We start from the raw sequence: 24,837 nt of genomic DNA, 5'->3' as shown, positions 1-24,837 counted from the left end.
AAAATGCAAATATTGCCTTGTGTCCACCCATCTGTTCACTGACATTGCATCAGCTATAACATCCATGTTCAGAAGACCAATACTGCCTTACATGTGGGTATTTTATGTATGCCATGACAAGTACAATTCCAAGGTAAATTCTGAGTTCATTCACAGTAAGTGCTAAATTATCTTTGCCTTTACGGCATGCATACAGATTAGTTTGTTTCACAATTTCATCCATCAATTCATCTGGAAACAGCTGTGAAAAATAATCTACAGGACTCTCTCATTGAATATTTACTTGGCGTTTCCTCTAAACTGTGCTTCAGTACCAGCAAAGGGATTATCTTTCTCACTAAACCACAGTGGTTGTGTCTTCAATGGCATATGACCAGCAACAGCTGTATTTTGCACACTAGCTGGACTTTGAACGTTGCGAGTCTGACCAACAGGGGAAGGACAACGAACATCACTGTCTTCACTTGAACTGTCACTCTCTGTAGGATCGTTTTGTGGCTGCTGGTATGTAGGATCATCATCAGAATCACTCAACTCCAAACCATCTTCAGATTCCCTCCAACAGTTTTTCAATCTCCTCTTCAATAAGTCTCTTGTGGAAATAGGCCTGTTTTATTCCTGATGGACCTGGCTTTTGGTTATCCATCTGTAGAAGAGATAATGTCAATTAACACACTTACTATTGCAAAAATAAAATAAAATTATAAAAATATTGTACAAGAACTTTCTAACCTCAAACTATTTGCCACATAGATTACCTTACAAACATATTGTCCTCATGTGAGGACAGGTTGTTTTCAAGTTCATTTTATGAATATGGTAATAAACATGAACAAATTAAATATTCACACTTCATCTACAAGGTATAACAATATGTAAAACCATGCTAACCTTTCCAGAAGAATCATAAAATCACCAAATTCAAACCAACAAAACAGCAGCTTTTCACTTCCTCCTTGATACCACTATGCACTGCAGAAAGATTGGTATTCCTGTAACTCTGTTGAAACTCCTGCCATCTGGTGTGGTTTCTAAGAACACTTAGGTCTCCCCAGATGAGGACTATATGCATACAGTAGCACTAAACTATGAATGAATAATTATTACGAGGGAAAATATATGTGTCATATGAGGCCCCTTATGCATGAGAGGGTTAATTCGGTGATTTTCAACCTTTTTTCATAACACGGCACACCTAGATTAATTATTAAAATTCTGGGACACACTAAAAATATATTTTAATTTTTTTTTGATAATCTGGCAAAAAATAGGCATAATTTTGATTGATTTACACACATAAGAATAAAGAAACGTGCAAATTATGGCATTATTTCTTTCAATTAATTTGTTTTCATAAATCTCATGGTACACCGGTTGAAAATCGCTGGGTTAACTTATGGATCTGAGATCTGGGTTAGAAGTAAAACACTTGACCAAAGACTAGAGACAGCAGCTTTGAGCGTCCTGAGAAAGATTAGGGGCATGAACAGATGGCATCAATGGCAATATCATATTAAAAATGAGGATATTAGGAAAGAACTTGACATTGTCAGCATCCAGGAGTGCATTAGCAGAGCTAATCTCAGGTGGTATGGTCACTTAAAACAGAATGGGAGCGGAAAGATTAGCAAAACAAGTTTCCTCTGCCAGGTTGGAAGGAAAAAGATTCAAAGAAAGACCATGATATAGGTGTATTCATACTGTAAAAAGTGCCTTAGAAGACAGATTTATATGGATCATTATGGAATATACCTGTCAAAACTCCAAATATGGAATATATGGAGTCTTGACAGGTAACAGACTGATTTGGAGGAAAATTGTAGATAGGAAGTTAGTAATGATGTAAATTTTTCATGTAGTACTGTCATATCCTGTACACCCCTTGAGGATATATATCAGCAATTTGACAATGATGTAATCAAAGTGATGTATTTGATAATTTGTGTGTGCTACTTAATAAGGACTTGATTTTTTTTTTTTTTTTCTGTAATCCCATAAGCTCTATGGATAACTTATTTTTACAAACCTTTCATAGGCTTTGAAATAATGCTGAATCTAATATTCACTTATGTGATTTTTTTTTTTTTAGCAAAGACAGATACCATGCAGGAAAGAATACTGTAGGCCAAAATTCAAAGGTGTGAATTCTAATAATGTCAAAGGTAAGAGGAGAAAAACTAAGCTCTTTTCTTTTTTTTTTTAATACAAAAAAAAAAATATATATAATGTGAATGCAAAATGATTTGGAATATATGGTCAGGTTTGAGGTCCTCTCATCTTGAGAGGTGATATTGGTTATGTTATTCCTATGTCTCTGTATTTGAACTGGGTAGAAATAATGAAAGTTAACAGCATATAATATAGATTTTTCAGTAATCTAAATCAGAATTAACACCACTGAGTATTTAAAAACAAAAAAAAGATTCCCTGACTAAATTAAATAACTGTTGTAATAGATATGGTATGATGGTCAGCTTTAAAAAGACAAAGACAATGAAAATAGGCAGAAGCATTGAAAATATCAACTGCATTGTGAATGGAGAACCTATAGAACAAGTAAAAGATTTCAGCTACTTAGGTATAATTTTTATTGAAGATGGTAAATTAAATATGGAAATAGACAACAGAATAATAAAGCTGGTATGGTTGGATGTCAAATGAATAAATTTATATGGAATACAAGAGAAATTATTAAAACACTAAATTAGCTGTATAATAGGCAGTGTTCAAATCAATTTTAACTTATGGATCTGAGAGCTGGATTAGAAATAAAACACTTCACTAGAGACCACAGATATGAGAGTCCTGAGAAAGATCAGGGGCATGAACAGATGGCATCAATGGAAATATCATATTAAAAATGAGGATATTAGGAAAGAACTTGACATTGTTAGTATCCAGGAATATGTTAGCAGAGCTGATCTCAGGTGGTATGGTCATTTAAACAGAATGGAAGAGGAAAGATTAGCAAAACAAGTGTTCTCTGCCAGATTGGCAGGAAAATGACCCCCAGAGGAAGACCAAGATATAGGTGGATTGATACGGTACAAAGTGCCTTAGACGATAGAAATATAAGATCTGATAATGTTGAAGTCTTGACAAGTAACTGATTTGGAGGAAAATTGTAGATAGGAAGTTAGTAATGATGTAAATTTTTGATGTAGTACTATCATATCCTGTACACCCCTTGAGGGTACATGTCAGGAATTTGATGATAATGAAAAAAAAAAAGAAAGAATGAACTTGTTAAAAATTGATAACAGATTAAATCTTTACTCTTGTGTGTGTGAGAAAAAAACTTAAAAGATGACAGTTGAATATTGATTGTTCGAGATAGATTTTAGCAGGATTAGTGGTTTGTAAAGAGTGTCAGGTGAGTTGTGTGTGGTATCCTGTAATGAAAGCACAACTCTTAACTTTCAAGCTAGTTAATAATAATAAAAAGAGTTTTTTAGCTGGTGCCAGACAAATAATTACCTTTAGTTATTAAATTTTTAATCATTATTGTCATCAAATTCCTGATATGTACCCTCAAGGGGTGTACAGGATATGATAGTACTGCATAAAAAACTTACACCATTACTAACTTCCTATCTACAATTTTCCTCCAAATCAATCTGTTACCTGTCAAGACTTCAACATTATCAGATCTTATATTTCTCTCTTCTAAGGCACTTTTTACTGTATCAGTCCACCTATATCTTGGTCTTCCTCTGGGTCTTTTTCCTGCCAACTAGCAAAGAACACTTGTTTGGCTAATCTTTCCTCTCCCATTGTGTTTAAGTGACCATACCACCTGAGATTAGCTCTGATGCCATCTGTTCATACCTCCTGATCTTTCTCAGGACTCTCATATCTGCAGTCTCTAGTCTTTGGTGAAGTGTTTTATTTCTAACCCAGCTCTTAGATCCATAAGTTAAAACTGGTTTGAACACAGTCTTGTATACAGCTAATTTAGTATTTTGATTAATTTCTCTCTTATTCCATATAAATTTATTCACTTGACTTCCTAATATACTAGCTTTATTGATTCTGTTGTCTATTTCCTATTTAATTACCATCTTCACTAAAAATCGTACCTAAGTAGCTAAAATGTTTTACTTGTTCTGCAAGTTCTCTGTTCAAAATGCAGTTGATATTTTCAATGCTTCTGCCTATTTTCATTGTCTTTGTCTTGTTATGGCTGACCTTCATACCAAAACTATTACAAGAGCTATTCAATTTAGTCAGGGAATCTTGCAGACGTGTAGCAGATTTAATTTGAAGTAGAACATCATCTGCATAGAATAAAGAGCTGAGATTCACATCTCGAATTTTGATATCAGGTTTAATACCACTTTCCTTCATAATGTGATCCATATAGATAATAAATAACAGAGGGATAATGTACTTCCTTCATTTCTAACTGCTGACTTACAACTCAAATAAATACAAAGTATTGCTTGATATAATGCTCCATTGACACCATATAACTGTAGCACTGAATAGCTTCTCTCTTGATACCCTGTCATTCTTTTCCAGATCTACAAAACTTAAATACAGATCTTTGTTATATTCCCACAATTTCTCAACTATTTGTCGTAACGTGAAAATTTGATCCTGACAGCCTCTGTTTGGCTTGAATCCATCTAGTTTTTCTCCAAGCTTCCCTTCCACAATCTTTCTCAACTGTTTCTCAAATATACTTGAATAATCTTACTAGGAACACTCAATAGGAAAATACTTCTGTAATTCTCACATTCCATTTTATTTCCCTTTTAATATATTCGTACAGTGAGAGCTCTACTCCAATCATCTGAAATTTGTTCCTCTGTCCAGGCCGTCTGAACTATGCAGGTTTAATACAGTGCAGCTACTGTAAGACTTTAATCCTCCATACTTGAGCATTTCTGGTTGAATATCATCTACTCTAGCAGCCTTCCCACATTTCAGGCTTTTGATGGCTTTTTCTACTTAAATATGGATATGTGTTCCTGATCGCATATCTGTTGAGTGTTTTTTACCACTGTGCTGTCATCACTGCTTGTTTCGTTTAGCAATTTTTTGAAGTAATTACTCTATACATCAAGGATATCTGTTTCACTAGTTTTCATGTCACCTTTATCATCTCTAATTCCTTTTATAGCACTCTTTCTTCCATTTCTGAGCTTTTTCAACAGCCTCCAGAATATCTCGCCACTTGATATTTATTTTCTATTTTCTTAACAAAGTCATCCCATGACTTTTGTTTAGCTCGTTTTACAGTGTTTAGCTTTTTTACATTTGTCTCTGTATTCTCTAAGAGCACAAGCTGACTTATTTGCCAGGAACTTTTGATATGCTTTCTTCTTTTCCTTCACTGCCTATTTAACTTCCTTTGTCCACTGGAGTTCTGATTTTTCTATCCTTGCAGACAACCTCACCACATGTCTCTCTGGCTGAATCAATCAGTGTTTTCTTCAGGATTTGCCACTGATTCTCCAAGTTTTGGTTGCTGTTCTCAAAACTCTCATTTTTTCTTCAATAATCTTTGTGTATTTTAGTCTACAGTTCACATCTGAGAGCTGCTCAACTTTTATTCGCTTTAAAACTTTTTTACATGTTCTTCTTTTCAATATGAAATTCAATTTTATTCTGCTCAAGACTAAATGGTGATCACTTCCAATTTCAAATCCTCTGTACACTCTAGTGTCCTGCACCACACCAGTGGGAAAACATCACTATGAACAATAACATAGTCAATGAGACTTTTCTTATTCCTTGCCTCTTCTCTCCATGTAAATTTGTGCACATTTTTAATGTTAGAACATTGTGTTAATAATAACCAGTCCATGTCCTGAGCAGAAATCCAACAGGTATTTGCCATTATTGTTAGCTTTGCTCTTTTCTGCAAATTTTCCCAAAATATTTTTGTATGTCTCGCAGTTGTTTCCTACTCTGCTATTTAGATCCACAACAAGAACTAAATTTTTAAAAATTTTAATATTTCTTTGTTATAATAAAAAAAAAATAGCCAGTGCAAATGGGACGGGGGAGGATTCCTTCTAAATTTGAAAAGCAAGGTTTGTGTAATTTTTTTTTTTTTTTTCATACTGCTGTTTTAGTTGAATTTTATTAAGAGTTCCTTACTATATATTGTAAAATTAATACAAAAATAGTGGAAGTCTTGTCTATTCTTTGCCATATTTCACAAATTATATTTCTTATAATATCATTAATTTACACACACAGAATTAGAGTTAACTACTTGATTTTGTCATGCAATTTGAATGTTGAACTTTCTGAAACATGGAATCAGGATCTGACTATATTAAATGTTACATGCTACCTGTTTTACAAATAGAAATCCATATTTCTAACATGAAACTTGTTCTTTCCATGTTGTGGTGGCATGGCAAAAGAATCATATGCCACTTTTGGACAACCCGTTGTCATGTATGCCATATGTTTGTCCATATCATACTGGCCTGAATTGCATAGGATGTGTCATAGAAAAACAATTCCCAGAATTGACCTACTTGAAGTTAACTTAGAAGTTATATTGCTCATGTGGAAATAGCAGGATGATGTTCTACATTGTTTTGTAGTATGTTCTGATTCTGACAACTGCAGGGGAGGAGCTGGATATTTTTATTATTATAAAAATATGTGGCTGGCATATCAACTACTTTTCTGTGATTCATCAGTAAATAGCTGATTATCTCCCCAAACCATTTATGATGTAATTTATAAACAGACTTAACAGCAGTGAACCTTGCAGTATCCTCACTTGTCCACTATCTCCTTTCAGTTTCTTCACATATAACTGATATCTTTCTCTTATTCAATCATCTAAACTAGTATCAAAACCCATTTGGCACAATATAAGCATTGGTTTACAATGGGACAATGTGTGATACTTCAGAAAAACCAGATATATGCATTTCATATTATAGCATGTAACTGGATTACTAAAACATGACCATTGGATTACATGAATGTTGTAATCCAATGGTCATGTAATCCAATTTCCCACCTTGGTTGGCAAGGTGGGAAAATAATTAGGGATGGATATATATATGTATATATATGTATGTATATATATATATATATATATATATATATATATATATATATATATATATATATATCCCATCCCATCTTCCTTATACCCTCTTTTACCCTGCGGTATCGAGGGTCCATTGATCATTGGACCTCACTCCGTTTACAGGATAAGGTGGTCAGCCTTATGCCCTGGTGTATCCTATGGCCTGTAGTGTTGAGTTCTCAAGGCCAGTTTGCCTGCTTTGCGGGATGAAAAACCCCAGAATAAACTGGGGAAAAATATATATATTTAATTTTTTTTTTAATGTCATTTACCACCCATAAAAGGTTATTACTAAACCTATAGTACATTTGTATCATGGGTGGGCAAGGATTTTTTTTTTTTTTTTGTCAATTTTATATATATTTTTTGTAATTTTTTTATTTAATTTTACATTGTCTGGAAATCCTACTCTAGAGACCAAACATGGAGCTTTTTCAGCCACTTCGAGCTTTCAATAAGTAGGGAAGTGGTCTCACATTGGGCAATGAAATTCATCTTCCACCTAAGGACAATCTGAAGCATCCATGCCCATGGTGGGATTCTGACCTGTGACCTGTTGGTTGGAGAGCAGATGCACTAGCAACTTAGCCAACCAGGCCAGCATATATTAATTTAATATTGCTAAATATAAAGTCGCAAAAGAATTAGAAAGGGTAGGCTGCATACTGTACTGGAGAAATAAACTAATGCTGAACAGAATGGTGGAGATCTGAGGCTAACTTCAAAACTGATAAAAATAACTTTGGGTATTCCAGCTGTAGTGAAGAGAACATTGGCAGCTGGAAATAAGTTAATTGCTCCCTTATATAAGGTTTTTGAATAAATCGCACTTAGCCTACTCTGTACAGATCTGGTCGTCTAATTTGCATGGTAATGTGAAAATTTTAGAGTGCAGAGGCAGATAACTGTGGTGATTTCAAGACTGTGGAATGTTGAGGTTATGAGAGTAAATATTACAATGACTGATAAATAGAAGAAGCGACAGTGATCAAGACATGAGTATTAAAAGGAGCTTACTAGATCAGTGGGATTTTTCGAAGGATGGAAACACTTCCTTGAGGAATGTTTTTCATGGAGAGTTGACTAGAATGTGTTGCTAGAGAAGTTTAATTCGAGTGCGTGGACTTTACTTGGTTGCATGTCTTGTGATGTGTCTTTTTGACATCTATGGAGATGTTATGCTAATATACTAGATGGAAAGCTATTATATAAATTGGAGGAAATAGGGATAGATGGATGTTAAGCTACTAACACAAGTATGTTAGACTGGTATCATTGCATGTTATGCAATGATACCAGTTGAGCAGAACCTAGGAGGCTGCATGTAATTAGTGATGTACCACAAGGCTATGTATTTGGATCACTGCTGTTTAATTATGCACATTAATGGTATTGGAGGTGATGTAAAGAGGGATTACTGATGCTAAGGTAGTGTTTGATTTGTAGTTCTTTTATGGTAATACCATACAGAGGTGATTCAACAGATGAATTTGTTGAAACTTGTGTTGGTTATATGTGTTAATAAAAACTTTTGTGAACATTATTAACAATGCAATAATAATGCAATATATAATGATTTCAGTGAAGTTGTCAACTTACCCCAGAATACTTTTGCTGAGTAATAGTACACAGTGTCCAAAAGCTAAGGACGAACTACATTTTTAGCTGTATATGAAAACATTTTCATTTGTGCAATATAATAAATTATATTACACAAAAAATATGCTATAAATTGTAATACATTTCTGGCAAAAGTTACAAATTTCCTAAGGACAGTTAAGGAATTAATATATAGTGCATACAGAAAACTAGGCGGAAAGACATTTCAGTATGGAATATGTCCATCCCGAACTGCAATGCAGCTCTCGTAGTGTTGTACCCTGCTTAGCACGAAGTGATTCAGGAATTCCTGAGGCAAACTGGCTAATTCCTCATTCAGAATAAGGATAATGCCTTGTTTGTTTTCTGGAGGAAATTTTTGAGCAGCAATGTAACTCTATTGCGTCCCAAATGTGTTCTATACGGTTGAGATCTGGGGAAGCATGCTGGCCACTCGATTTGATTAATATCCCCATTCTCCAGAAGTATCTCCACTGCTTGTGTACGATGTGGGGTGTGGCATTGTCATCCATAAAAATGAATATCTCACTTCAGCACCACAAAACAGTCGAACATTGAAGAACTTCATTGCAATATCGTTCACCAGTCATAGTCCCTTTTTCCAGCTCTTGTAACTCGGTGCATCCATTAAACACAATGCCTCCCCACACCATGCAACTACTATATCTATCCCTTTCAAGAACATTCTCCCAATGGTAAACAATACTACTTTCATGCCAGATCAAGTGTTGTCTAGAATCAGAGGAAAATCTAAAATGACTCTCATCTGTAAAGAGCACATTAGCCCATTGGTGTCTTATCCAATTTTTATGGATACAACACCACTAAAACAGTTCAACTGTGGATATAGTCTGCATCCCTTTATCCACAGTTGAACTGTAGATAAAGGCCTTCGACCTACTTGTCTCAGACATCTTGCCACTGTTGGGATATCTGCATACCTTTACTTGAATGGAGCTGACCTGACATAATGCCTCGATTACATTTTACTGTTAAAAAAACAGCAAAACATAATCAAGGTTGCCCTTGCTCTGTGATAGAGCAAGGGCAACCTCTTAGCAAACATATGAAACACATTCTATTGGCTTGAAACACTGAGATTTAATTCAGTAATTTTGCGGCCTTCAAGCTTTCCATTAATTCGTCCCTGCATGAAATCATCTAGATGATGTCTTTGAGACATTACAAGACTCCAAGTTTGCAACTTTATTCCTTCACCAAAAGAGCTTCCTTGAAACACAATTTGCTTAGTGCAGTGTTTTACTTTTTATCCTGTTCAGTGCTAACCTGTGACCCCTTGACATGCAATTCAAAAGCTTTCTACTCAGAATAGTCAGTTATTCAAATTGCCACAAGCTGATTCATCTGAATTTGTAATCATCAGAAATAGTGTTCATCCTTAGGTTTTGGACACTAGTATACTATACTAAGTATAGGTTTACAATCTTTCGTTGGTGGAAAACAAAAAGAAAAACTGTCCCACTTACTTGTGGATAAATGGAACATTATATAGAGCAATTCTAGGGGTCACAAGGTACCCTTCAGAAAGAGTGTCTTATTCAGATTTTGAGACCTGACCTAAGAAACATCAATTCATTAGGCATATCCAAGTCATTTCATCCATCAGATTCACTCCAAACATCTCCACTTTACTTGTATGCCACCTTTCTTCACTCAATTCACTTCTATCATACTTGGCAAGAAATTCACAAACTTTACTTTGTTAAAGATACCAAGCTATTTTAAACCTGGTTTTACTCCATTTCCCAAGTAAGCAAACGGACTTGCAGGCGCAAACTTGACTTGTTTGTCTGTTTGCTTACTTGGGTAATGGAGTAAAACCAGGTTTAAAATAGCTTGATATCTTTAACATTTAACAGAACTCCATGGTGGACACAGGAAGTTAGAGGCAGTGAAGGAAAAGAAGGAAGCATATCAAAAGTTCCTGGTCAATAAGTCAACCACACCACATGCCTCTCTGGCTGAATCAATCAGGGTTTTCTTCAAGGTTTTCCACTGAATCTCCAAGGTTTGGTTCCTGAGAGAATACAGAGACAAATATAAGAAAGTGAAACACTGTGTAAAACTAGCTAAACAAAAGTCATGGGAGGACTTTGGCAAGAACATAGAAAATAAATATCAGGAACGTGACAAAATATTCTGGAGGTTGTTGAAGAAGCTTAAGAATGGAGGAAAGAATGTTGAAAAAGGAGTTAGAGATGATAAAAGTGACATGAAAACATGAGAGAAAGATATCCTTGAAGTATGGAATAATTACTTCGAAAAATTGCTAAACGAAACAAGGAGTGATAGCACAGTGGTAAGAAACACTCAACAGACATACAGTCAGGAATACATATCCATACTTGAAGTAGAAAAAGCCATCAAAGGCTTGAAATGTGAAAAGGCAGCAGGAGTAGATGATATTCGACCAGAAATACTGAAGTATGATGGTATAAGTCTTACCGTGGTGGCTGCACTGCATAGTTCAGAAAGCCTGGACAGAGGGATGAATTCCCGATGATTGGAGTAGAGCTCTCATAGTACCCATATATAAAAAGGGAAACAAAACTGAATGTGAGAATTACAGAGGTATTTCCCTACTGAGTGTTCCTGGCAAGATTTATGCAAGTATACTCAAGAAAAGGTTCAGAAGAATTGTAGAAGAAAAGCTTGGTGAAGAACAAGCTGAATTCAGGCCAAATAGAGGCTGTCAGGACCAGATCTTCACTTTACGACAAATAGTTGGGAAATCATGGGAATATAACAAAGATCTGTATTTAAGTTTTGTCGATCTGGAAAAGGCAGCATATGACAATGTGCCAAAGAGAGAAGCTATTCAATATGCTACAGTTAAATGGTGTCAATGGGGCATTATATCAAGCAATACTTATTCTTTATTTGAGTTGTAAGTCAGCAGTTAGAATTGAAGGACGTACAGGAAGATGGTTTAATGTTAAATCTGGTGTGAGACAAGGATGTACATTATCCCCTCTGTTATTCATTATCTATATGGATCACATTATGGAGGAAAGTGGTATTAAACATGATATCAAAATTGGAGATGTTAATGTCAGCTCTTTGCTTTATGCAGATGATGTTATACTTCTAAATAAATCTGCTACAAGTCTGCAAGATTCCCTGACTAAATTGAATAACTGTTGTAATAGATATGGTATGAAGGTCAGCATTAAACAGACAATGACACTGAAAATTGGTAGAATCGTTGAAAATGTCAACTGTGTTGTGAACGGAGAACCCATGGAACAAGTAAATCATTTCAGCTACTTAGGCATGATTTTTAGTGAAGATGGTAAATTAAATATGGAAATAGACAACAGAATCAACAAAGTATGATAGGAAGTCAATTGAATAAATGCATATGGAATAAGAGAGAAATTTAATCAGAACACTAAATTAGCTGTATACAAGACAGCGTTCAAACCAATTTTAACTTATTGATCTGAGAGCTGGATCAAAAGTAAAACATTTTACCAAAGACTAGAGACTGCAGATATGAAAGTCCTGAGAAAGATTAGAGGCGTGAACATATGGCATCAATGGCCATATCATATTAAAAATGAGGATATTAGGAAATTATTATCCTGTACACCCCTTGAGGGTACATGGCAGTTGATAATGATGAACACCAATGCTATGACCTTTCCTGCTGATGGAACCGAACTGCCAGTTTCTGTCTGCTGTTTGGATTCTGGTGTGTCATGGTGAATCCAAGTCTCATCCATAGTAAAAAATCAATGCACAAAATCAGTTTTATTCCTGTTAAAACATGCCAAGCACTGTCCAGAGATTTTCATACAAGTGCGTTTTTGAGCAAGCATGACACCCATCTTGCGCAAAGCTTTTTCATTTGCAATTCTTCATGCAAATATATCGTACACATTATTTTGAAATGCCTAGGTCTCAGCAATTTAATGCTCTTTGTCTCGCCAGTTTTCCAATACCATATCGTGCACTTGATCAATGATTTCTGGTGTTATACTTTTTGGACATCCTTCACATGGATCATCTTCAAGGCTAGTATGGCTATGTTTAAACTCGGCAGCCCATTTCTTAATTGTCAAAAACGAGGGAGAAGATTGCCCATAGACTTTTATGAATTTCTTTTGCCATTAAACCTTCTTTTACAAAGAATTTTTTATAACAGCACAATACTCAATTTTATTCATTTCAAGGGAGAGATACAGACAACACCTTTGCTTCAGACAGCTGTATAAAACAAACCACTTGATAGAATGACTTGCAATTATTTCACATGGATGCTGATGACAGATGTACCAACTTAGAAAAAAGAAAAAATCTTGCCCATAGTGTTGCCATCTGTGGTTGAAAATTTTTCAGACAACCCTCATATCATACTGTAGAAGCAAGATAGTGGTTGGGAAGAAGAAAGAAGTTTATTCAGTTGATTTGAATTAACTTGAAGAATAATTGAGGAAATTTTAATTTGTAGTAGGCTTGTGAATGGATGGTTTTTTTTTTTTTTTTCAGGACTAGCAAAATGTAGTCATGGAATTTCATAATGTAATACAGATGTACAGTGCTTGTAATGTGTTTAAAGAAAATGTCTGCAAACTAAATTGAGCACCTTCTAATCTAATGGAGAATAGAATGAATGAGTGTGTGGAAATAAATATTGCTTCTAAAAATAATTATGGATTTTTAATGCAATATCATTTCCTTAGTAGATTATATAGCACTTTAATAAAAACAGTTCTAGTGCATACTGTAAGTCATACTGTAGAAATTAAACTGGAATGTTTTGTTGCTTTTATGCTGAAGTGTTAGAATGCATTACCTCATTTTCTTTAATTTAAAAAATCCATCCTAACAAAACCTTTTTGAAAACCTCCTTACTGGCTATGAACCTTCAACCAAAATATCAAACCAAAATAAAATATTCAACCAAAATATGGAGTATAAGATAGTGTTTCATCCTTTGGCCTATTGTATGGTTAAAAAAAAAAGAAAAGGAGGAAGAAGGTAAATTTTAAAATGGCAAGAAATTAATGTAAATTTTATTTCATTCCTAAAAATTAATAAATGATCCTTCAGATCATATTTAACTGAATATTTGTGGTAGTAACTTTAGTAACAATGTCTAGGTTATAATATAATTTTTGGAAATTCTTCCAGAGCACTCTTACTTTAATCCCTGTAATTCTTTCTTAACCTGGTTGGGTAATCCTTTACTGGAAGACAGATGTCACTCCGATGCACTCATTTGTCAATATTGTAAATCACATAATGGGATGGCAATGAAAGAAACAGATCATCTTGGTATGTATAGTCATGGTAAATATTTACAATAAAAGTATAATTATGTGCTATGTAAGTGCACATGGATGTTATTAAAATTCACATCTCGCTATATAAACAAGAGGAAGTGGAAGTCATAAATGGATTCCATTTCTTCCATGATCAAAACACACTAAGCTGAAGAAATAATAGCCAATGGAATGTTTCACAAACCTCAATGTGCTGTCAACCTACCTTTTGGCTGTGATTAGATACCACTCTCCTGGGTAATTCTCAGACAGAAGTGGCAATTTTTTCCTTGCAAAAAAAAATCGGGTTTTTGTGAGGAATAGCTAGCTAAGTTCTTCACAAATTGTTAACAGTATATACAACTGTTTACAACATATAAACAGTTTAGTTCTTAATTTTCATTCAAGAGAAAATTTCATCAATTTTCATTCATCATTAAAACTTTTTGAAAAACAAATAAGACAAGTTTATGTCACCTCTTCTGCTACTAAAATCTTGTTCTGAAAGAGTGAAATTCCTTCAGAAATGCTTGGATTTAGTATGTTAATGAATTCAAAATGTATGAATCATTTTTCAAATTTTTAAAAATTTTATTTAAAAACTATTCAGCATTTTGAAGGTACACTCAACTATGGTTTGCAGAATAAAAAGATTTTATTCAAGTATTAGTATTATCTAAGCCTTAGTAAAGTCACTGGAGGATTATTTACTCTGGTCTTAAGAATACAACTTCCAAAGATTAACCACCCATTCTCTTTTCACTTACTCATCTGCAGCATCTGTCATGTTTATCTATTACTCTACAACACATGAAAAGTTGAAACCCTATAGCATGTCAGTTCAGTATGAGCAAGATGTTAAGAAAAAGTAGGAATCTGATCTGTTTGATTTGGACATTTGGAGGTTGTTGCTGTCTTTGGAGAAGGCAGTATGAAGCTGTTCCAAAGAACAAATGTTTTGGTAGGTTTGAAACTGCTGGTCAACATCCATTACTGTTTAGCTTCAAACTTACCGAACCAACCGATGACAATGGTCAGTCAAATGGAATAGTGCTTGTCCTTTACAGGAATTTCTCCAGTTTCTATTATTTTTCTTCTGCAGTTTTTATGGTCCATAATTCACTTCTGTACAGTGGAGAAGGTCTTGTCAGAACTATAAACTCTTATTAGTGTATGCTTTTGAACTTTGTTAGGTTTGAAAATATTGATTATTCCTGTTATCTTTAGAAAGTTTGAAATGTTGATATCAATGTCAGCTTCTTTTGTATATGATTCAGTACACCCAAGGTATTTGCAGCAGCAGTTAATTTGTTCTAAAATTTTATTTCCAATCGTGATTTTACTTCTGACTGGAGATGGTTCTTTAAAAGCCATGATTTTTTAGCAATTATGTTTAAGGAATATATTGATCTTTTTTAGTTCATCTTTGCTTCTTGCTATGATTATCTGGATATTTTCACTTTTCATTTCATCCTTCCTGTCTTGCAGATCACAGATGAAATGAAAGTGAAAATATCCACTTATTCACTGTGAATCAGTTCTGTACTTTGGCAAATGAAAGCAAAAAAAGATGAGTTTACAAATTTAGCATTATTAATGCCATTAGCCAAAACAAACTTACGGAAATTGTAGAAATCTGTCATAATATGGCCTTCACTATTCCAAAACATAATCACTGAGTCTCTGCCTGATTTGGAAAACTTTTTTGAGTGTGTGTGCATGTGCAGGAGATGCTTTACATTTCTGTTGTGTCATCACCAGTAATAACCACTGAAAGTGAGGAAAGCTATTTGAAGCATGTTTCTAAGCTGAGATCTTCCAGAAGATCTCAGCAAATTTTGAGTCCTGAATATTTCATCTCTCTCATAAATAGCTGCTACCCATTTGTAACAAATTTTTCAGAATGCACATCACTTGTCCACTATAATTAAAACACTCAAGTATTAGTTCTTTGGGTTGTCATACAGTCTTGATAAATCCAGTCATCAACCTTTTTCTTTTATCATTTGTGATGTTTGATGGGTTTGTTTATATAAAGTATATTCTCCCATTTTTTGATTTTGCTAATCCATCTTATGACAAGGCATAAATAATGCACCATACAAATTGAATAGTATATGGATTTCCACAGGCTTTCTCTTCTCTTGATTTGAATGGAACTTAGTGATGTTCCATGGTTACATCCAGACTAGCTATTGATAAAAACCTTCAAAAAAAAAGTTTCACGATTTTTGTTGTTGTTGTTGAAGGTTTTTTAGCTTGTTCACTCTTGTACTGAAAGGAAGTACACTAGAAAATTAGGAAATAATGTTCTCCATATAAACTTTTTTTTACTAAACAAGGTCATGTAGAAACTATCAAGTAACCAAAAAAGTTCGTGTGGTTTGCAGAGTGCAATTTTTAAAGTGCACCATACAAACTTGGTGCACTCTAACTGTACTCTTTTTCTAACTTGTGTGTGTGTACTCTTTTTCTGTGACTTTGGACCCTTTTAAAATGTTATTTTGAGCCTGGTGTAAGTCGGGCTTGTCTGCTTTACAAATTTAAACTCAGTTCGAAGGCTTTAGAAGCGTCCCGTAAGATGTGTGGCATTTAGAAAAGGATGCAGTAGCAGAATGTACTGTGCAGAAATGGTTTAAAAAATTTGTTTCTGCTGATGAATCACTTGAGGATGCACCATATTCAGGAAGACCCTCCATTATTGATAATGAAGAATTACATGCCACTGTTGAAAATAAATCTACATTAACATGTCAAGAACTTTCACAAATGTTTAACGTGAGTGATGAAACAATTCTTTACATTTGCATTAACTGTGAAAATCACGGAAGCTAAGCAAATGCATCCCACACATTATCAGATGAAATAAACTTCAAAGGCTATCAATTTGTTTTTCACTATTTTCATGTTATAAAAACGAGCCGCTCTTTGTGTGGTGGACTGGAGCTGGTATTGTCCACTACAAGTTTCATTAATTTCATGCATTAATTCAATAACAGCCAGGACTAATTAATAGGAAGAAAGTGCTATTCTTACAGGACAACACAAAACCTCATACTGCAAAACTTACCTGTAAGAAGATTTGTGTTTTAGCATGGGAGATACTCCCCTCCTCATCCTCCATATTTTCCTGACATTTCTCAAAGCAGTTATCACCTTTTTTGGTGCTAGACAAGCACGTGAAATACACAGTTCTGCAATAAAACAAAGATTAAAGTGGAGGTTGCTAGGTTTATTACCTCTAAAGATAAAACATTTTATAAAAGCAGAATTTACAAACTTGTATCTCATTGGGAAAGAATTGTAGATTGTAAAGGTGCTTATTTTAAGAAAATTTCTGTAGTTTAATTTTTATTATGAAAAACTGCATAAACATTTTTTGGTTACCTGATCTAATCACTAAAATAAAAAAAAGCAACATGTTAATGCAATCTGCAAGTCCAGCGAAATGAAATCGGAAAGCAAACTAGTATTATGTGATACTAATGAGATTTTAAAAAAAAGTGATGTTATTTTTTTTCTTTTTTACCATGTGAAGTAGAAATGTGGCAAATGGCAAAATATTTCAATGCCAAATTACAAGTACTTTATTTTTTTTAAACAAATACAATAACCAAGTAGTACAAAAAATTTGAAGGTTACAGACAATATTTATCAAGCAGACAACTGTAAAACAGAACAAAAGAAACCTATAGCCAATATGTGTAGCATCAGGAGGAGAAAATGGAAGCGATTCAGTCATTTTCTAAAAAACAAAAACAAAAATGTACTGTTCTGATCTGTGCTGACCTCATGTTCAGATAAATAGTAAAATGTAAGAGAAGTGCAGAAGATAAAAACCATAGGAGCCACTTGGATATAGATTAAAACACTTAACTCTTCACGTTCTGTGTAAAAGCATAAAAAGTAAGGAGTTAAGTGTAAAGACTTTATTGCATAGTACATGCATGAGTGAGAAACAACTTCAGTCCACGATATTGACTTCCGAAAAAAACGTAATTAAATTTTCCTTGTTGTCAAAATGCAAGTAAACATAGCATAACAAAATAAAAAAATAATAGATATGGTACATTCATGTATATTAAGCATAATTAATTTAAATAGTACTTAAAAATTAAAAAAAACAAATGGCAAATAATGGCCTGAAGGCCAAATTTGGACTGAAGTTGTTTTTCCCCTGTACCCTTCAACTGTTTATCACTAATATTTATTAACTGTATTAACATGCATTCATAGTGAAGTATTTATGGAGACAGAAACACTCATGTTGGAGTAATGACTTATAATTAATTATAAGTCATTATTCCAACATGTGTTTTTTCTTCATAACTTCTTCACTATGAATGCTGATCACCATTTAACCTTAAAAGAAAGAATTAACACACTTTGTTTTTCTTTTCAAAAGTTTGAACAAAATCTCCAAGTTTTAGTGTCATATCTGTAAGTAGATAACAGCACCAATGACAGCTTGCATCCACATTACTGACTTTTGGTTATCCATTTTTCTACTCAGTGGATTAGAATGGCAGAGTCAATTACATAGCCTCTGGGAATTTGACTTCTGAGACATTATTTAATTTACTCAGAAGAAAACAGTGAATATTATTTCTGAGACTAAAAATATATTGCGAAATAATGTAAATAGATAAATTATTTACATTATATTTAAATTTACATTATATGTAAATATCTAAAATATCAATATATTTTGCATATCATGTAAATGTTGTTTAGAGGGGAAAATGCAGGTTTAGAATTAATCATTTAATAACTAAAGTAGTTGATCATCATCAGCAAATTCCTGACATGTACCACCCTCAAGGGGTGTACAGGATATGATAGTACTACATGAAAAACTTACATCATTACTAACTTCCTATCTACAGTTTTCCTCCAAATCGATCTGTTACCTGTCCAACATTATCAGATCTTATATTTCTATCTTCTAAGGCTGTATCAGTCCACCTATATCTTTCTCTAGGACTTTTTCCTGCCAACCTGGCAGAGAACACTTGTTTTGCTAATCTTTCCTCTTCCATTCTGTTTAAATGACCATACCACCTGAGATCAGCTCTGCTAACATATTCCTGGATACTAACAATGTCAAGTTCTTTCCTAATATCCTCATTTTTAATATGATATTTCCATTGATGCCATCTGTTCATGCCCCTGATCTTTCTCAGGACTCTCATATCTGTGGTCTCTAGTCTTTGGTGAAGTGTTTTATTTCTAATCCAGCTCTCAGATCCATAAGTTAAAATTGATTTGAACACTGCCTATTATACAGCTAATTTAGTGTTTTAATAATTTCTCTTGTATTCCATATAAATTTATTCATTTGACATCCAACCATACCATACCAGCTTTATTTTTCTGTTGTCTATTTCCATATTTAATTTACCATCTTCAATAAAAATTATACCTAAGTAGCTGAAATCTTTTACTTGTTCTATATGTTCTCCATTCACAATGCAGTTGATATGCACCATCGATGAGTCTTTGGACTCCCTGGAAGTGACAAATAATACTTGGCTTAGTGGTTAGTGTATCTGTTCCCAAGCCAAAAAGGCTACCGGTTCGAATTCTGCCATGAGCATGGATGTGTGTGATTGTCTGTGGAAATACTAGTGGTGGTGGTCGGCGATAGATGATGTTGGTGTAGTTGCGGTCAGTTGTTTGATTGTGAGTGGTGGAGACAGAGTTATAGAGTAGATGACCTCCCTCGATGAGTCTTTGGACTCCCTGGAAGTGACAAATAATAATAATAATAATAAATATCTATTAGCAGTTATTCAATTTAGTCGAGGAATCTTGCAGACTTGTAGCAGATTTATTTAGAAGTATAACATCATCCGCATAAAGCAATGAACTGAGATTAACATCTCCAATTTTGATATCAGGTTTAATACCACTTTACTTCATAATATGATCCATATAGATAATAAATAACAGAGGGGATAATGTATATCTTAATCTGACATCAGATTTAACATTAAACCATCTTCCTGTACTTTCATTCTAACTGCTGCCTTACAACTCAAATAAATACAAAGTATTGCTTGATAAAATGCCCCATTGACACCATACAACTGTAGTGTTTCGAATAGCTTCTTTCTTGGCATCTTGTCATATGCCTTTTCCAGAACTACAGAACTTAAATACAGATCTTTTGTTATATTCTCACGATTTCTCAACTATTTGGTGTAAAGTGAAAATCTGATCCTGACATAATCTATTTGGCCTGAATCCAGCTTGTTCTTAACCAAGCCAAAGTCCTTCCATGACTTTTGTTTAGCTAGTTTTACACAGTGTTTCGCTTTCTTACATTTGTCTCTGTATTCTCTAAGAGCACAAGCTGACTTATTTGCCAGGAACTTTTGATATGCTTTCTTCTTTAACTTCCTGTGTCCACCATGGAGTTCTCATTTTTCTATCCTTGCAGACAACCTCGCCACATACCTCTCTGTCTGAATCAATCAGGGTTTTTTTCAAGGCTTTCTACTGAATCTCCAAGGTTTGGTTCCTGTTCTCAAAACTCTTTCATTTTTTCTTCAATAATCTTTGTGTATTTTAGTCTACAGTTCACATCTGAAAGCTGCTCAACTTTTATTCGCTTTGAAACTTTCTTGCATGTTATTCTTTTCAATATGAAATTCAATTTTATCCTGCTCAAGACTAAATGTGATCACGTCTAATTTCAGATCCTCTGTACACTCTGTCCTGCACCAGGGAGAAAACATCACTATCAACAATAACATAGTCAATGAGACTTTTCTTATTCCTTGCCTCTTCTCTCCATGTGAATTTGTGCACATTTTTATGTTGGAACATGGTGTTAGTAATAATCAGTCCATGTCCTGAGCAGAAATCCAACAGATATTTGCCAGTATTATTAGCTTTGCTCTTTTCTCCAAATTTTCCCAAAATATTTTTGTATGTCTGACAATCATTTCCTACTCTGCTATTTAGATTCCCAACAAGGACCAACTTTTCCTTTTTCATTGTGTCAGTTGCTTTCTCTAAAGACTCAAAAAAATTCCTCCACTTCTACCTTAGTAGAACCTTCTGTGGGACCACAGGCACAAATAAATCTCATTGTCCAGTTCCCCATTCTGATATTTGTCCACCTGACTATTTGATATTGCCTGGCATTCAAGAAGATTAGCCTCGTATTTAGTGTTGAATACTATATCTACTCCTTTTCCTTGATTGTCGTTGCCTGAATATAACATTTTGTATTTATTACTCAGAAAGATCTTGCCAGTTTTTGTCTTTTTTGTTTCAGTCACCCCTATTATGTCGATCTGGTACTTATTATATTCCTCAGATAGCTCCATTTCTTTTCCATTCAGGCTTATGTTGATAGTACCGATCTTAAACTCTGGCAATCTTGAGTTGGGGTGTGTTTTAGGATTTGTTCCAGTAGCTGACTTTTTGCTGTTCACCCTGATTCCCTGGCAAAAACAATGGGGGGCCTTGTTTAACTGGGCAGTGCCCCAGCCGGAATGAAATTGTCTTGTTGTACCCATTGGCGGCTCATGGCTTGAAATCGTGGGGGTGCTACAATTTTCAAAATATACATACACACTGTAAGTACATTGTATACTTGTTTGTATAAAATATCAAAATTATGGTAAAAATTTTTAAAAAACTTAAACATGAAAAAATGTTTATTATCGATAAAATTATACAGTCTGGTATAATTCAAAATTATACCAAAAATAAAATCCATTCCTTTAATTGTAATTAAAGGAATGGATTTACAATTTTTGGACATTGCAATTAAATTCTTTAATGTCCAAATATTTAAAGAGACGGAATAAACATAATAAGCACTACGAACACTCTACTACTGGCACAAACTGCATATAAATAACAGTCGAACTGCGTGACGGACAGTGCCGCATTACACTAACAGCTCTCATTTTACTGTGGTAAGCACAGTGCTGCTAGTGTCCTTCGCCCTTCTAAGTGCTACAAGATAGATTTTTATTTTTTTATACAAAAATAAGAGAATTGTATAGGATTGTTGATGATAAAATTAAATATTACAAGCAAATATAAATATATTTATATATCGAGAAAAATTGGGGGTTCTGCAGTGCCTATGCATGAACTGCCCCTGGTTGTACCATCATTTTATATTGTGGTTTATGTGTAAGAATATAATTTGGTTCACCTAAATCCCAAATTGCCAGCCCATCCTCGTTCATTCAGTACCTAAAGTAGTTAATTCTCCTCTAAACCTAAACCTTTCCCAGGTTGGACTGAACTGGAATGCTGTTTTTGTGTGTTTAGATGCTCAAATTAAGGACACTAAACCATGTTGAATTTCATAAAGGGGAAACAAAATAACATAAATAAATCTTAATGAATGAAACTTCACTTCTGTCTTGGATGCTTGTGTTATAAGATAGTGAATTATTCAAGAAAATATTAGTACTATGAAAATTTTTAATAAGATCAAGTTGCATATCATTTTAAGCTTAATAGTTGCATATTTATGGAATCATAATTTCTATAGCATCATCATTTTTTTTAAGGATTCGTCTGTTGCTATTGCTTTAAATTAAATTCCTCTCAACAGAAAAGGAAGTTGAAGAAGAGTACTTCTAAACATTGGAAAACTATTTAAAACTTTCTTATAACATTTTTCTTTTAATAATATGTGATATTTAAACTGAAATGACATTCCATATTTTTAAGATTGTCTTTTATAATCTTTCTTTATAAGCTGATCAATTTTTAAGTGCTTGCATAATTTTCAGTTAACTGCAATAGGCAACTGAATTTCATTATGATGTATTTCTCCTTCTCGGCAATTTGTTTCATGCTTTGTGAGAGCTATTGCAGGTATATAATCATATACATGCATTAATCACATAAAATAGAGAATGGACTGTTAATTTTGAACTTCTAGCTCTTCAGTGTGATATTAGTCTTCCTGAGCACTTCCATCTTTGAAATGTTTTGCTATTATGTTGTTTTATGTGACTACTTGATGTTACGCAATGATCTTTATATGAAGGCAAGATCTGCTACATAAACCTGAAATAGCAATCATATTGAATCATTTCTTCAGAAATAAAATTTGAAAATAAATTTTTTGCATAACTTTTATTTAAATATACATTAATGACTAATCAAACTGATTTAAAGATTATTTATTTAAAAAATTAGATAATCTTTAATTTATACTTTAACTTGCATTTACTTTCACTGCAATTTAAAAAAATTGTTCATATTTATTGTTTTGTAATGTATGTTATGCTAATTCAGTAGCAGAAAGATAAATTTCTTTGTAAAAGGTTTAGCGAAGATAAATTTCTTCATTAATATTGCATACTTATAACCATTAAAAATAGTTATATTTAATTCAAAAATTACGGGCACAAAGGAAAACATGGTTAGCTACTGTTTTAATTTTTTAATAACACGGTATAATTAAACTACGGTATAACAAAATTCATTCAGAATAATAAAAAGTGTTTTTTTTTTCTTTGTCAGAAATTTATTTATTTTTTTATATGCAATAAATTTCAATTGAATTTACTGAGTGATTTTACTAAGTACAAGAGAGAGAAATAGCAGATAAGTGCAAGATACTTTTATTTTATTTTTCAACTTAACAGATGCAAAAGATAAACTTCAAATTTTCCACTCATCATAGTTTGCTGATATTCTCTCTCTCTACACTCCTCCTTTCATTTATGTAGATATTCCTCATTTATTTTGATTGGTTTCTAGAAAATAGGATGTTAACTTGCGAGTTATTAAAGAGATCTAATTTGTGCCATCAACAACCAGACTAATACTACTAAATATGTGAAATTGAACAATGATACTTTGCTATTTTTCTTTAATTTAATTAAATAGAGAAATACCTGAAAATATGAGACAAATGACTGATAAATATAATCTCATTTATTACAGTTATTAGTTATACTAGATGATGAAACAAGTGTAAAATATAAATGTCTTATATATAATAGCCATTTTCTGTCAGTTGGGTTGTTTTGAACTAACAAGTGTAAAATATACATGTCTTACATATAATAACCAGTTTCTGTTAGTTGGGTTGTTTTGAACTGCAGCCACAGCAACTAAAGCTTTGAGGCTAGTGTGCTATATCTGTTAATTGCATGTGTTCTTCTGACTGGAAGACGCTCACATTTCCCGAAGGGAAAACTCTACCAACTCGCCCTCAGTATGAAGGTTCTTCACATCCTAGATGAATTCAAAACCAGGTTTTTCTACCAAAAAGCATTGTCAATACTAACTGAACTATTGAGGCTCTGTTGCTTTAATTATTGGGAGAGAGAAAAAAAGTGAATAACACTTACAAGCAAATAAGTATTGCATCTTCCCTTTGAATGTTTAGTACTTGTGTGCCTAAGCAAATAGTTCTGTTCTGATAACTTTAGTTTTTTAGGCCTGCCACTTAACGTGAAATGAAACATCAACTCAGATTTAAAAGTTTAAAACACATTTTACTTAATTTTTAAAACTTATATACAATCAATGCCTAACATTGATAATCATAATCTCATTAAATGACACCCTACATAAATAAGAATACACAACTTTCAGCTGAAGTCATTTAATTACAACATCTAAACAGTATAAATATGCAAAAATAATAAGTAGAGTGACTAGTCACTTGCAAGAAATCCTTTTGCTGTCAACATGTGCCCAATTGTAGTTGACCATTAGATTTATTTTCTTATAAGTAAAAAAAACAAATTGTTTAACCAAAACAAGTGGTTTAAACACAAAATGTTGTAGCACAAAATTTGATCTTAAATTATCACAACTACAGTCTGAGGAGTGTGATTTTGATAATATTTTAAAATATACAGTTTA

The 24,837-nt window shown here is 33.4% G+C and overlaps 1 protein-coding gene across 1 annotated transcript in view; it reads left to right on the top strand.

The window, feature by feature from the left end:
* Positions 1-23,249, top strand: part of LOC150099019 (endoplasmic reticulum junction formation protein lunapark-like) — a 93,666-nt gene extending 70,417 nt beyond the window's left edge. The window contains exons 6-8 of the mRNA XM_090405575.1: positions 2,090-2,162; positions 13,844-13,987; positions 22,518-23,249. Of these exons, the coding sequence (XP_090261701.1) occupies positions 2,090-2,162; positions 13,844-13,987; positions 22,518-22,609 (309 nt within the window). The 3' untranslated portion in view covers positions 22,610-23,249. The remainder of the gene's footprint in view (positions 1-2,089; positions 2,163-13,843; positions 13,988-22,517) is intronic.
* The last annotated feature ends 1,588 nt before the right edge of the window (positions 23,250-24,837 follow it).

This window comes from Typopeltis vanoorti, chromosome 15, assembly GCF_054136105.1.
Source record: "Typopeltis vanoorti isolate ZY-2024b chromosome 15, IOZ_Tvanoo_1.0, whole genome shotgun sequence".
Taxonomy (NCBI): domain Eukaryota; kingdom Metazoa; phylum Arthropoda; class Arachnida; order Uropygi; family Thelyphonidae; genus Typopeltis; species Typopeltis vanoorti.
The sequence above is the reverse complement of the archived record's forward strand: the minus strand, read 5'-3'. Positions and strand labels throughout refer to the sequence as shown.